Raw genomic sequence first — 15,288 nt, 5'->3', positions numbered from 1 at the left:
AGTCACTCTCCTCCTCCACCACCACCTTTACCTCTCTCCTCACAACCTGGCTTGCCCTATCCACTGCCTAAACCATCACGAGGTTGGCAATAGAACCATCTAGGTTCCCTCCCAGCCCAGCCCACTCCGTAGCACAGGCTGTGGGGACCACCCAGGAGGAGCACTGATGGGGAGGGGCGTCTGCCTGTCATTCCTTGGAATCTCCTCTACTGGGAGAGCCCCGCGGGGAAGGGACGCAGCATTGACGCCACCCAGCACATTCTGCGTCATCCGTTCCCGCGGCAACCACAGGAAACGTCACGGCACACTCCTTCCCCTCCCCCAGTAGGGGCCTCATCCACTCTGGGCAGGGGGGCGTCACGCTTCGGGGAAATGACATCAGGGCCAGAGGACACAGGGATTCCTCTGTCATCTCGCCTTGGGACAAGAGGGGTCTGGCTGGCAGGGGGCGCCCGAGAAACAGGGAGCAGTGGGGGAAGGGAGGGGTCAGGACATGGCCCGAGCCAAGAGCATTCTACTTTGGAGGGAAACCCGGCCTCGGGATGGTAAGAGGCTAGTAGGAAGGGGATGAAGCTTGGAAGACAAGGGATTCCCACGTTGGAGAGGGACCTGGCCTATTGGGGACTGGGGCAATAGGACCGGCTTACCTGCGTGGGAGGGAATTTGGAGTACAAGGCCTGGTGATGATGGAGCAAGGTATTGAGCAAGGGCTCTGAACCTCCTGTCGGTGGAAGGGACACTTGAATAGGAGAGAACATGGTATTCTAACCATAGCCCCACTCTTCCTTCCTTTTCCCTTTCTCTCCGCCTTCTTTTTCTCCTTCCTTTTTTTTCTTTTTTTCCATCTTTCTTTCCTAGGAACTTCCACGCCCCCTCCAGGCTTTTGTCCTGGGGGCTCCATGGCCCCTGCTTCTTAGGGATTGCAGGATGAGGAGAAGCCGCAGTTTCTTGGCGGTGGCTGTGAGCGGAGACGAGGTGCGCTACCCGGCTCGGGTGAGAGCGGGCATGGGGTCTCGGGGCGGGACACAGGTAGGAGCTTGGCCACAAGTTTACAAAGGTTCTATTAGTGCGCCCTCTGTTGGCCACTCCCTTTAAGAGCTTCCCCACGCTCACCGCCCCTGTAGCCTGTACCACTCGAACTGCAGACAAACAGAACAAGTATGAACTGGGATGTCTGGGTAGGCTTCCCCAGGCTGAAGGGGTTCAGATCACGGCTTCCTCCCTGCAAGGATTAACACCCCCTCCCCCCGCTACAAGTTTCTGTATGGAGTCCCCAACATTGTCCCTGCTGATCTTTCTGGAGTCTGACAAGAGAGAAAGGGAGTGGGCATACTAGAGATGAGCTATTCCCCTACTTTTTTAAGGCCGATCGAGAAGAGGAGCTCGAAGCAGCTAGGACCCCGAAATGCGATCAGTGGCTATCTCTCAATTAAGGAGTGCACTGATTTAAATTGGATTTATATCATTCCGAGATGCGCCATTCCACAAGTTTGCATACAGAAAGAAACACGGGCATTCCTTGGGGAGGGGGGGAGAGAGGATGGGGGGGGGGGAAGCGGAATGGGATGCGGCCCAATCCCCGATTCCTATCCTGCCCTCTGCAGAGGCCAAGGGAGGCTGGGGAGTCAAGCAGCTGTAGACTCTCCTATGCAGGGGGCAACACTCTGGGGGCTGAACTGCGTCCTCGTCTCCGTCTCCGCCGCCTTTCCTCCGGTCCCTTCGGTCCGGGCTGGGTGGACCAGGAAACCGTTGATGTAGCACCACGGCCTCGGCCCAACACTCTGGCGCTGCTGATACCGCCCCTCATCTCAGTCACCAGGGCAGAGCCTGACAGGTAGGGAGGAGGGTGGGGTCAAGGGGAGGGGAGGGACTCTCTCCTGGGAGATTCCAAGCTAGAAGGGACCTTAGAAATTTAGTCGAGATCGGCTTTACAGAGAAGGAAACTGAGGCCCAGAGAGGAGAAGGAACTAGTTCAAAGTCACACAGGTAGTAAGTTAGCAGTCAGCCCTCCAGTTGTTTAACTCCAAACCCGCTGCTTTTTTTTCTTCTCCCCACCACACCACTGATGCCTGGTTTTAGCTCCTTCTCTGACACAAGGGAGTCTATAGACATAGCAGGGGGTAAGAAGCCAAGGGGTGTGTGTGTGTGCGTGTGTGTGTACTGATCCGGGTCATACCATTAAGAAACAGACCAGCTCTGTTCTGTTCCCTGAACATGAGACTGATCATATTCTGATTCCAGTTTTTCAACCCACTGGCTTTTCTTCTGCCAGGGTGCACGGTGTCCTCCTTTTGAAAGCAACACTAACCATTGCCAAAGCCACCCTGGCATGTTCAGGAACTGTGGGACTCAGACCTAGGGTGGGCCCTTTCAGGATCTGACTTATACTTAAAGGAATCAGACTCATAAAGTTGAAGGAACTTTAGAGATCATCTTGTCAAATCACTTCCTATTATAGATGGGGAAACTGAGGCCTAGATTAAGTAAGCTCAAGGTTACAGGGCAAGTTAGTACCAGAAACAAACTTAGAAGATCTAAATGGTCTTCTAGTTCCTAATTCTGTATCTTTCTCCTGCACCTTCCTTTGGATGAAAAGAATAATTACATTTGTCTCACATTCCTAAACAATTTTTCACTTTACAAAGTGCTTTCCTGACAACACTACTGTGTGGATTGTACAAATCCAAAATCTGACCTCTTTTGCTTTTTAAAATTATTATTAGAAAGTGTAAGTTACATGATTTGTCTAGTCAACAAAAAACATATTAAGTGTGCCAAACATTGTGCTGGTTTAGAAACAGATCCTAATTAAGGCTTTATCTCTACTTTAGGATCCTCAGCTTAGTAGGGAGATAAGATAGTCATAAGTTTAATAAACTTTAAAAGTCCAAATAGTGCTAGGTGCTGGAAGTAATATAGTTTAGGTAAGGCGCAACCTTATGTGTACTGTTTGATAAGTACATTAGAGGAGTGCAAACCAAGGGATACCTGAGGAATGGGAAAAGATCATGGCCCAAAGGTGAAGCATTATGGTCATTTTTGCATCATACAGGATTCCTTATACACTATAGGGGACTGAGGTTGAACATGGGAACAATACTTGTGGAACTGGCCCTAGGCTCCTGGATTATAGTCTTGAGAGAGGAGAAATCAACAAGCCAGGCAGAAGAGGTTCACTTTTAGTATTCACCTGCAGATCCCACAGACTCTTATTGCCATTCATTGTCCAGGAGACATGACTGGCGGTGGGGATGGGGAGTGGTTAACAGGAGAGATATATACAGGGAGGATAGCTCTAGCCATTTTGTATAGCTTTGAGTGACTTCCCACCCACCCCACCTCCATCTTGGAGCCTCAGTTCCCCCCGCCTTGGTACTCAGTTAGACAACCTCCCCAAAAGGGGGCCTCAGCCTCTGTAGTTTCCTGGAGGGGAAGAGTGAGAGAAAGGCATTGTGAAAACTTGATCTCTATGTCTGACCTGTAAGGACCTCCCAGTCCTTCTGCAAACTCCAGAAGTCATTTTTCCCCTTCCTGGCCACTAATAGGTCCAGAAAGGGGGCACTCTCTTTTTTATACTATGTCTCCTTTACTAACACTACTAAGGCCTTTCTTAACCCCAGACCCTAAAATCCAAATAACTCTGGGATATGAGTTACAAAACCTTACAGGACATCTTGTCACCCCTTCTTTTGTCCTCTAGTGGGAGGAGACTCTATCCCCTCTGAAGGGTTACCGTGTGGAGGTCTGTCCTAATGGGGGGGGGGGAGCTCTGTGTGAGGACTCAGCCCTCTTTACACTATGGAAGGAGTCGGGATTGGGAACAGATTCAAGCTCTGCCTTGCTGTCCCCACATCTTGGTCCCTTCTTCACAGGCTTGAGAGTCCACCATCTCCAGTCCTTCTTGTTAGCAGAAGCGCAGGCCTTATTTGGAGGGGGGAAGAGAGGGGAGAAGATAGGAAGAGAAGGGGTGGGAACTACAAGAGCTTTGTGGGGGATGAAATCGGTCTCCCGCAGCAGCAAGATTGGCAGCTCTTTTTATAAAAGCGCTGGAGGGAGGGGGGGGGGCGGGAGTACGGGGTGGGGGGAAGGATGGTACAGACTATTCCACTGCTTCCAGAGAGAGGGAGGGAGGGAAGCGCAGTAGAGATTGGACTGAGTGGGTGGGTGGAACTAGTGTAGATACCATAGGTCCGCAGCCCGTTATAGGGCTGATAGGGGGTCCAGGGCTGGGGGCTGAGGACTCGAAGACCATGCTGCAACCCTTCTCGGCTCCGCTTGACTTGGCTCGGCTCCGCAGGGCGCAGGGGGCGGCGGGGAGTGAGTCACGGCCTCTCCAGAATTAGGCGCTGCAGGGGGTAGGGTGGGGGTGGGGAGATTCGGTGGCCTCGGAGAGGGGATGCGCTCCCCGTTTACTTCTCGGGAAAGGTCCTGCCTTTTCCCCGAGACTGAAGGCTCCTACTCCTCTCCCCAGTAGACCAAGAGAATCCAGCAGCTAAGAAATGATCCCTGGAGCCCGACAGCCCTGTAGGGAAGGGCTTTTTCTTTCTTTTATTTTCCCCCTGGAGAATCAGAGATAGTGCCTCAGTTTCCCCTCTGCAAGTTAGGGAGTCCCCACAGGAACCGATACATTAGAGTTCAACGAGCTGAAGTATTTCCTCCAGTCGGTTTCTTCCTCTACCCACTCTAGACATCATGCACGCTCAGACACACACCCAGACCCACGCATGGGCTCATACACACACATCCAGTCACACAGACACACACATACTACTTACAGTCACAAACACACACCAACAAAAACATACAAGGTGCACACACATGCACAGGCACACACGCGGACACACTCCTTCACAATCACATGCCCATCAACACACACGGACAAGCATTCAAAAACAATCAGTTACATCTCACCGATGGACACAAGGTCCTGTTAAGACCTTCGGCCGTTGACTCCGCCCCCTTTGACTGACAGACGGAGGACTGATAGACGGAAACTGAGCTTTCCCCGCGTCGGTTTACCAAGTTAACTCCTTAGTGCCTGTGCTTGTCTGGGCGGTGTTGCAGAAAGGAAGGGCATAGGGCCCCCTCCCACTCAAGCGGGAGGGGTGGTGCTAGGCTGGGTCGGGAGAATCGCGTGCGTCCAATTGAGACCTACGAGGTGAAGGGAAAGATCTGTCTCAGTCTAACCTCGAGGGCCAACCTCCACACCCCCCACGCCCCAAGTTAAAGCTGGGGGGCTGGGGGCGGCGCTGACAGCCGGCGGTGGCAGCTATGGCGGCAGCGGGGGCGGGGCGGGAGCGCGGGGCGGGCGCGGAGCAGAGCGCGGAGCCGCGGACTCAGTGAAGCGGCGGTGCCGTGGCAGCAGCTGGGCTGATTTGGGCTGTGGGGCGCGGGGCGCCCTTGGCGACCCCCGAGCCCCAGGAAGGAGGGAAGAAGGCGAAGAGTGCCTTTCTTAGCTAGCCCCTACGGGCTCCAAGCTCCCTGGTTCAGGGCTTGGTGGCCGAACGCCCTGGGGCCCCAGCGAATCTCATCCAAGCCCAATCCCTCTCAGCGCCCAGGAGCCCTCCCCGCAGTCGGCCCCAGCAGTGACCTGTGTCTCTGTCCCCCTACTCCGCGCTTCCCGATACCCCTGGACTCTGTCCGGAGTCCCTGAGCCGCCCCCCACCTGCCCTTGTTGGTTCAGGGGCGAGATGGCTCGGGCAAGGCAGAGCACAAGGACTCTGGCCTGGGAGCAGGGGGCTGCGCACCACTGAAAGCCGGGGTCCGAGAGGGAACCGGGGCGGGTTGGATAGGCGGAATGGAGCCGCCACCCTGCTCTAAGAAGAGCCTGTCCCTGTCGCTGCCGGGGGCTAGGGATGGCCAGGCCACGCTGAGGCCACCCCAGCACCTGTGGCGCCAGCCACGGACCCCGATCCGGATCCAACAGCGTGGCTACTCTGACAACACAGACCCGGAGCGCGGAGCGCGGGGGGCACGCGGGGAGCCGGAGCGCGGGGACTCTGAGCGGGAGCGGGCCCCTCACCGGCCCATAGAGCGTGCTGATGCTGTGGACACGAGTGACCGGCCTGGCCTGCGCAAGTCCCGCATGTCCTGGCCCTCTTCTTTCCATGGGACCTCGGCCAGCGGCAGCAGCGGCGGCGGCAAACGGTAAGAAACGAGGCTAGAGCAGGGCGCTGCTTTGCTGGTGAAAGGGGGAACTCGGGCAGGGCGCTAGGGGGCGCTAGATGCCCGGCATCAAGGAAACCGTTCCAGGGTTTCAGCGATCTATCGGAGTCTCAAAAAAAACCCCGCTTAACTGAAATTAGGACCACTTCACTGTGGTCTGTGCTAGCTCTACCTTGGGGTTCCAGATCATGGCGATGGGGTACCAAAGATGTTATACTGGGATCTGGTCCATAGCTCAGAAATCTCATCGAACTATGTCAGTATCTGTAGTCACTGTTTGGGGGCCCTAGAGGGCGCTAAGTTGGGCTCTGGGGTCACTGCTCTAAGCCCTCCAGAGGCTATATTGGGGTACCTGGGCGCCGTGATGTATGATTTCAGGGTCCTGTGTTGTAGTCTGTGGAGCGTTCCTCTGGGGCCTCAGGGGGCTCTAGGAGAGGATTTGAGGTCTGGATTCTGGGCCTTAGGGGAAGGGTCGGGAAGTTTCAGGGACTCGGGATGTGCTGGCCGAAGGATGTTTGTATCCTGGTTGAAAGGAGAAGCAGCCGGGAAGAATAGCTATACTGTAATTGGCCAGACTGGAGAAGCAGCCGAGTGTGGTCGTCTGGGCAGTAAGCAGTAGCAGCAGGAAAAGAAGCCGGCGAGCAGATATGGAAGGAACTTAATGGAGGCACCTTTCCTAGGGCGTTTGTACCTAGTATGGGTGCTCCTTAGGTCTGGTTGCTTGGGTCCCTGGGTCCTGCCCCTGCACCGGCTCGCGGGCAGAGCTTTGTGTCTCGGTTTTGGCTCGGGCTTGCCTGCAGGGTATGTGGTGGGGGTGGGGGTAAGGGAGAACTTGGGACTGGACAGTAAGAAAGAAAGGCAGAGCTGAGGGGGATCCAGGCTGCTGAGAGGGATCCAGGCTCCTCCGGGGGCTGCCATTGCACAGCCACCTCCCCTGCAGGGGTTTGGGAATTTCATGCCCGCTGTGTTATTGTAGCTGCAGTGAACTCGGAGTTCCTGTGGAGACTGTTTTAACCGGGAGGCGCTGAGCCTCCTTCCCTATTTGGGGAGGGGGGGGGGGTGAGATGGTGGTGAGTGGGCGGCTGGATCTGACGGATCCTGTAGACATTGGAGGTGCGCAGCCTAGACCCAGGGCTTCAATGTAGAGTTCCCTGTGGCTGATACAGAGGAAACACTCACTGCAAAGGGAGGAAGGGATGGATAGAATTCTGTCCGGTCAGCGGGCTGAAAGTGAAGATGAGAAAAACAGGGACTTCTCTTCCCGGATCAGGGAGTGTGGCAGTTGGAGTTTCTCTGTCTGACTGTCTGTTTCTCTGTCTACCTCTACCCATCTCTGTATCTATCTCGATTTTCCTCTATCTCTGTTTCTTTCTTATCTGTCCATTTCTGTATTTCTGTCTGACTCACCTTGCCCAAATATGTCTTCGTTTCCTTCCTCTCGTCCCAGGACGTTTGTGCTCACAGTTGGTGGCAGGCAGATAGGTGCTGGTCTCAGGGGACTGCCTGGAAGAAGAAGAATCAGTGTTCTTGCCACTAAAGCTTACCCTGATTGTTTTTTGTGAGGGCGACAGTAGTGTGCTCTGGGAGTGATGGAGAGCCAAGGTCCTTTTGCGCGTTGGAGAGATGAAGGGACTTGGCCCTTGTCTAGAGACAGGGAGGCGCCTTGCGAGACCCCGTTCCCCCGCGAGTCCCCGGGCCTCATACACGCTAGCACACTAGCGGGGATGTGAGACCGAGACACCGAGTCCCCACCCCCGCCCGCCCCCAGAGGGGCTGAGTCACAGGCTGACATTCCAGTCAGGAGGCAGATGGAGCCCGAGAGAACTGCACAGGGAGGGTTGGGGAACGTGACCCCCTGCTCGGGACCTGAAGACGAGAAAGACAAAGATATAAAGATAGAGAGCGAGAAAGGCATAGGTGGAGATTTGGGGAGCCTCACCTTAGTACAAGACTCAGAGACAGATGTAACCCCCAGGAATAGAAAGATTCCTGGGCCTTTGGAGCAAAAGGCACAGAGACAGGTAGACAAAGTCTCTACTCATAGGCTAAGTCTGTGGGGAATGAGGGGGTGGGCTTTGAAGATGGAAAGAAAGCGCTTTGGGAGGCTAGACTTTAGAGACTTTGCAGTCAATCAAAGGCACATTAAGTCTGAGACCTTAAGTCCTGCCTCTGCCTCACTGTAATCATTATGTTGATCCCCTCCCCAACCCCTGCAAGTGTGTTTCCTCTCTCTCCACGAACCCTACTGTCGAGTTGGGTCCAGAGAACCCTACTTTTCTATCCCTTATTTGGCCCCGCCGTCCCTAGATTTCTTGCGCCCCCTCGTGGCCATTGGCAACAGGACAAAGGCTTTCTATCTGCTCGATTTGGTCCGTTCCCTTGCTCCGCGTTCTTTCCCGTTATCTCGCAGACCCCCACCTAGCCCTCTCGCAGCCCCAGAAGCTTTGGCCTTGAGAAGGAGTGCTTTATGACTGGTCAGTGATCAGTTATTTTGGAATCAGGAGCAAGGGATCCTGGAGCCCACCTGGAGCCAGTCAGGAGAGCGCCCCTCCCATCCCCAATTAGGTTGTGGGATCCACTTGGCTAGGGTTTGAGATGTGAAAGCCTTAGTTGGAGAGGGCTAGGGCTTTGTGGGAATCAGTGGAGTAGCTGGTGGAAGGGAGGAGCTAAGCCCTTGAGTGGCTGAAATTATGAAAATCATAGAATTTTAAGAACTTGAAGGAGCTTGGGCGTATATAGCCCAAAGCATTTTTTTTTTTTTTTTTTACAAAGGAAAGCACTGAGACCTAGAGAGAGAATAAATAATATATCCGGAATCACACAGGTTCTAACTGACATGGTCAGATTCTATCCTAGGTCCCCAGTTATTTCACTGGAAACCCTTCTCCCCCTACTTAGAAGGATGGCCTCTTTTCCTCTCTAGCCCTGAGAAGAGGGAGGCAGCCTGTGGGGGAAGGTGCCCCCCATCTTGGGTTATAAATAGCCATCCACATTGGAGATGTTTAATCTTAGCAGGGCCCCAAACAGCTTCCTGTGCCAGCCAATTCCCAGGCTCTGGGCCATGGAAAGATGGGTACCCCAAGTCTCTCCTCCTACTCTTTTGTCCCTGAGCCTGAAAATCTACCATTCAAGATTCAATCAAAGCATGTGTGTGGGAAGAGACCAGGCAGGAAAGAATTATGTTCACATCTGGCCTGAGTCTTCACTTGACTAGCTGTGTGAAGATAGGTCAATAAGTCCCTTCACCCTCTCTGAATCTCAATTTCCTGGCCTGTGAGATGGGGGTAAGGATATGAATATTGTCTTTTTCACAGCTTTGCAGACCTTGAAATAATAAAGAATTGAGTTAATTTTTCTTGTTAATGTCTATGGAAGAACTTCATGGATCTCAGAGCAGATTGGTGAACTGAGATTGTCAGAGGTGTCATGATGTTAAACAGATCCCTTCCTCTCTGGGGTTTAGCCTAACAAAGGGTGTCCCACTTAGAATGCATACATCCCGAGGAGGGGCTATGGATGTTCATCGGGGAGCCCAGAGCAGCTAGGTGTAGAAATAAATAGAGCGCTGGCTGGGAATCAGAAGACTCACCTGAGTTCAAATCTGGCCTCAGACTCTAATTGTGTGATCCTGAGCAAGTCACTTAACCCCTTTTGCCTCAGTTCCTCATCTGTAAAAATGTGCTGGAGAAATAGCAAACCACTTCAGTACCTTTGCCAAGAAAAACCCAAACGGGATCATGAATAGTGGAATGAAATTGAAATAACAGAACAAAAGGGAAGCCCAACACTGAAATTTGATAGTGAGAAGATATAGGGACCCTGTGGTAAGGACAGACCTGAACAGAGTGGGGCTACAGATCCTAGAGGTCTTTGCGTCTGAATCTGGACTATATATGAGATGGGGATGAGTTACAGGATCAGAAGGCAGAATGATAGTTTTACGAATTTTCATTGGGTTTAGGGTCAGCAAGATTGGAGTTCTAAGACTTCCTTAGATACTTACTAGATGTGTCTTCCTGGACAAGTCACTTAATATCTTAGTGTCAGTTTCCTCATCTGTAAAATGGGGATAATCTTCCTCTTCACAGAAATATTGTGAGGATCAGCTGAAATAACATGTAAAGTACTTTGCAAAACTTAAGGTCCTGTGTAAATAGTAGCTATTATTATCATTAGCCTAAGTTTGAAGTCAGAGGTCAGTGTGACTTACATAGGTCATTCTGTGTTTGGACTGAGAGTGTACTGAGATCACACTTAAACTGGACTAAAGGCTCAGTCTAGGACTCAGGAATGGAGGAGAGCTAACTGACCGTTGTGGGGATCAGACCATGGGCTCTGACTGCACTAAAGATCTCCTAGATGCCTCCTGCCTGTGGGGAGGTCATTCTGGGGTTTCTGAGATTGTGCCAGTCAAGGACAAACCCTGACCCTTGGTTCTACCAAGCTGGAAAGACTTTGAGTAGGGAAGGCCACAGTGAAGGACTGCTTGTCCATCCTCTGAGGCAGTTTAGATAAATTCAGAAAAGCAAATCTCCAGGATGGCTGCAGATCGTGTTTGTTGACTTGAAGATTAAATTTTAGAGGGGTTGCGATCTGTGCTGATGGAGCAACAAAAATCGCAAATCCTACACTTATTGCAATAAAGGCTGCGCTCAGATGCATCTAGGAAGACCCTGGATTGAGCAAAGTTAGGTGCAGCTTGGAGCCCCTGGCCTGAAGGGGGAGTCAGGGGCACAAGCATCCAACAGTTCTAGAGGAGCTGCTCTGGCCGAGCTCAGGGCCTGAAGAACAGCTTCTGAATCCGAGGCCATCGCAGAAACTATCCTGATAGCGCCTCACCGCCACTGCTGCTTCCCAAAGTCCTGCTTGCATCAGGCACCCCTGTAATGAGTCTATCCCGGCCGGGTCCTTTCTCTCTGTCTAGGGGCTGTGGTCTCGTAGGGCCCCCTCCCCTCTTTCCATTACAGTCCTAGAAGACTGGCCTTCCGCTTTTCCAAGTATACGATCTGAGGAAGAAGGCTGGCTGGGTTCAGGCTGCCTCTAAAACTGCCATAATGTATTCAAGGAGCACATAGAGCCCTGATGGAGTACGGAGGACTTGGGAATCCTAAAGCCGTGTTTAGGGTTCGTAGCCCCGGGACAGTATTTCGTACTGAGAGCTGGCGCTTCTGGGGGCTTCCTGCTTTGAGCAGCTTTTTTCCTCGGACCCCCCGCCCCCCGCTCCCTTAGTCTGCCTCTCCAGAAAAGCCGGAAGGACTGGAGCCCGGAGCTGGGCGCGGGGCACTGGGCAGGGGATGGGGCGGAACAGCATAGTCGGAGGGCCCCAGCCTGGGCTAGGCGGGGCCGCGGGATCAGACCTCCCCTCCTTGTCCTCCCCACTCCCCCCCCGCTCCCCGTTCCGCAAGCCGCCGGCTCTGGAGGGGAGGCCCCAGCGGAGGCAGGGAGGTGGCCCGGGCCCACAGCCCGGCCTCCAGCCGTCTCTCCTGGGCCCCACGTGGCTGTTCCGAGGACACGGGGCCCCGGACCGTGCCCGGCCATGGCCCGGGGGCCCAATCTGGGCGGGATCCCGAAGCTAATGCTGTCAGGCCCGGTGCTCAGGCGGGAGTCCGAGACAGAGGACGAGGCTTTCCTGCCGGAGACATCCCCGGGCAGGCCCCCGCGGCTTCGGCCAACGCCTCCCCACTCGCCTGTCTTTTTTTCCACTAATTCCCCGACCTTCCGAAAGCGGCTGCAGCTCAGTCACAGGCTCCGGGACTCTCACCGCCAGGCCCGGGTGCGGTAAGTGCGGCCGACCCGCGCACCCTCCCATCCCAGCCTTAGCCTTACCCACGACAGCGGCCCACAGCCCAGTTTGGTCTCGGGTGGGGTACCCAACTGGGGAAAGCTCTCCTCGGAAGCGGCGGGAAAACTACTGCCAGTCTTTTTTCTGCTGCCCGGGAGAGTTGGGGAGGAAGAGAGGCATCCTCGGTTGGAAAGGGCGAGACCTGCCCTGGCCCTTCAGTGAGGCCAAAATAACAGAGGTCTGATCTTAACTGTGCTGAAAGTGTTTCGTTCACCCTACTTTTCATCCCTCCGCGATCCATCTAGACGCTTTGATTGTCTTCCCCAGACCTCAGAGCTCCGAGCGCACTTGCAGCCCCTCCCTCTTAGTGCACCTGCCCGGTACTAGGCACCGCTGACTCGAATTCCGGCAGCGAAGTTACGGGTGGTGCAGAGACCAATCCGACCCGCAGGTGGGGTCTTTGGTGCCTGAACTAGGCCAAGACGATTCCCTTCCCTCCCTAGACAAGGGACCGAAACTCCGGGAGAATCGAAAGCCGCGTGGGGCGCGTCCGAAGGCCCTCTGTCTCTGGGTCCACGTCTTTCTGTAGTCTGTATCTGGGTACTTGTTTCCCTGTCTTGGTCTTCCAGTTGAATTTCTTGCTCTAATTTATGGGAGAGGGGCCATGTCCAAGTGGAGATAGTTTCCTAGCTCTGTGGCTGACTTGGGATCCTTCCTTTCCCCATTGGGGAGAGGACCTGCTGAGCAGCAAGAGATGAAGTGGGGACCCAGCCTAAGTCCCTTGGCATTCATTGCCCTCGGGCACAGCGGAGCTCGGGCGTCACCGGGAGGCTGGGGTTTGGGGGAGTGCGGAGACTCTGGCCGCCACTTGGGGGAAAGGCCTATAATAACCTGCGGTGATGGCCCCTCTGGCGCCAGAGGTTGGGGGAACTGAGGGTGTCTACGGGGAGATAGGACAGGAAGGGGAGCAGAGCATCGGAGCTCCAGGGAAGGAGTTCAAGTCACTTCTCACGCGAGGGACATCTTACCACAGCAAACTCCCCCAGCGGGAGCAACCCTCTTCCCCGCCCCTAAATCACCTCTGGGTGGGTCACTAGGGAGGGGAGTGCGGTCATTCAGTGGAAAGTTTGCGCCTCTGAGAAAAGCTTCCTGAGGCTCGGGCTCCTGCCGGCCCCGCCTCCCTCCGAGCGCTGCGCTATGCTTCGAGTTCCAGGACTCCTGGGTCTTGTGCCATCCCTTGGGGGTGACCCTGGGCTGTTCTCCTGGCCCCTCCTGCCAAAGGCGGGGCAACAGGCCCCAGACTCTGGCGCGTCCCCTCCGCCCTCAGAGCCGCTCCCGATCAGAGACTTGCGGTTCCACTGCCACCTTCTGCTTTGGGGCAGCGAGGAGCCGGACCCGTGCCGGAGTGCCGGCGCCAAGCCCAGCCCCAGCCTGCTCCCGCTGTAGTACCCAGCTTCTCCATGCGCCGCTCCCATGTTCTCTGGCTCCTGCCCACCCGGCTCCCCGGGGGAGGCGGGAGCGCCCCCGGCCCAGCCCCGACCCCAGCCTCGGCCCCCAGCCCTGGCCCTGGCGCTGCCCCTAGCTCGGCCCCTGGCTTTCCTGGGTGCAGGGCCTGAGCTTCTTCACTTCTCCTTCAGCGACGAGGACATTCGCCGGCACCGACTCACCAAGTCCGTCAGGTGGGTGTCCAGCTTCGTGGCCAGGACCCAGACCTGGGCCCTGCCAGGCCCAGACTTTGCCTGCTCTACTTAGGGGAGGGAAGTCGAGCTCTTTTACAGACAACCGAGAACTATCAAGCCCAGGCTTTGTTGCCCCATGTCCTAGGCGTCTCAATCTCTCCCTACCCCCCTCCTCACAGTGCCCAACCTAAAGCCCTGGGCCTGAAACCCTAGCTTGTCGGGGCTGAGGTCCGGGAGAAACCAGAGAGGGGAAGATTCCTGTGTCTCTCTCTGAGTATATTTAGAGTCCAGGAGAGGGAGGCCTGGGGGAATGGAGGAGGAGAGAGGGCCTGCTTTGTAGGGGCCTCTGGGGACTTGGAAGGGCCTGAGAGGGGTTTAGTGGGGGAGACAAGAGCTAAGGGAACTGAGGAGCTGAGAGGACTTGGAAGAGCAAGGCAGGGACTGAGAAATGTTAAGGGTTGGAGGTGGGGGCGGGGGGTAAGGGCTGGGGCACTTAGAGAAAAGGTACTAGGATTCAGGAGACTGCTCCTTGTGAAAAGACAGTGGAATCACTGGAATCAGAGGAGGTGAGATCAAATCCCACCTTTGGCCTTTACCAGATGTGATCTTGAGCAAGTCTTTGAACTTTCCAGGGCCTCAGTTTCCTTATCTGCAAAATAAGGGTTTGGACTAGAGTGGTTTCTTAGGTTCTATGCAATTTTAAGTCTTTAATTCTTTTGCCCTGGTCACTTTTCCGATAGAAGGAATCCCTGTACCAGGCTTCCAGTGGAATACACTGGAGGGGAGCTGACTTCACAAGTTCTAGGTCTGGGTCTGTCTAGATCTACCATGCTAGCCTTAAGTTTTCTCCAGTCCAGGAACAACAATCCAGTCACCTTAAGAACTACCCAGCTGGCAAGCAGCAGCAGTCTCATAGGACACAATGCACAAACACAGAGGCCCAGCAGTTTCAGCACATCGCAGTCACACAGCAGTCTTAGATACACATGAAGACAGAGACACAACAGTCGTCTCAAAAACAGACTTTGTCACACAGACACATTGAACACAAACTTGAGTAGTGACAGAAAGTCATACATATTCAGAACACACGGCTACACACTCAGACTGCAGCCTTGAAGACACACAGGAGTCATATATACAGTCTCAGGGACACAAATATACATTCAACCACTGAAATTCTTTCTCCCCTCTCCTTCAATATATTTGTTTTGTAGTCACTACACTGGGAACTTCTTTGGGGTCGTCAGACCCAGAAGCCTGAAGAGGGAGAGGCCATTGCAGTGGGTGGGGAAAGGGAAGAAGGGGCCAGTTTGGACAGTTGAAGCAGTGTACCAGGTACCTGTGAATTCCTACCCCCATCCCAGCAAAATTTGACCTACTGGGGTGGGTGGAGGAAGAAGGTGGTATGGCACCTGTGTGCCAGAGGCTGAAGGAACCAGGAATTCAGGAATTTTGGGAGGATGGAGGGGAGATGTCAGAAAGTTATCTCTGCTCAAGCCTGGGGAAGGAAGAAAACAGGGTGGTTTGCTGGTCAAATTCAGTTCAGTTGATCAAACAGTTATCATCTGTGCCCTGTGCTTGGTTCTAGGGGAAAATGCAAAATTTAGATAAAATACACTTTCTGCATTCATCGGTGAAGAGATAAAGCACAAACATGGG

The 15,288-nt window shown here is 54.2% G+C and overlaps 1 protein-coding gene across 5 annotated transcripts in view; it reads left to right on the top strand.

Moving 5' to 3' along the window:
* The first annotated feature begins 253 nt into the window (after positions 1–253).
* Positions 254–15,288, top strand: part of PDE4A (phosphodiesterase 4A) — a 34,304-nt gene continuing 19,269 nt past the window's right edge. The window contains exons 1-3 of one of the 5 annotated variants that reach the window (XM_072602406.1): positions 254–545; positions 859–993; positions 1,605–1,834. In XM_072602406.1, coding sequence (XP_072458507.1) covers positions 543–545; positions 859–993; positions 1,605–1,834 — 368 coding nt within the window. In that variant the 5' untranslated portion in view covers positions 254–542. Of the gene's footprint in view, positions 546–858; positions 994–1,604; positions 1,835–5,782; positions 6,148–11,359; positions 11,944–13,584; positions 13,627–15,288 lie in introns of those variants that run through there. The other 4 variants (XM_072602404.1, XM_072602407.1, XM_072602403.1 and 1 more) reach the window with 4 other exon arrangements.

This window comes from Notamacropus eugenii, chromosome 4, assembly GCF_028372415.1.
Source record: "Notamacropus eugenii isolate mMacEug1 chromosome 4, mMacEug1.pri_v2, whole genome shotgun sequence".
In the NCBI taxonomy this organism is placed as follows: Eukaryota; Metazoa; Chordata; class Mammalia; order Diprotodontia; family Macropodidae; genus Notamacropus; species Notamacropus eugenii.
The sequence above is the reverse complement of the archived record's forward strand: the minus strand, read 5'-3'. Positions and strand labels throughout refer to the sequence as shown.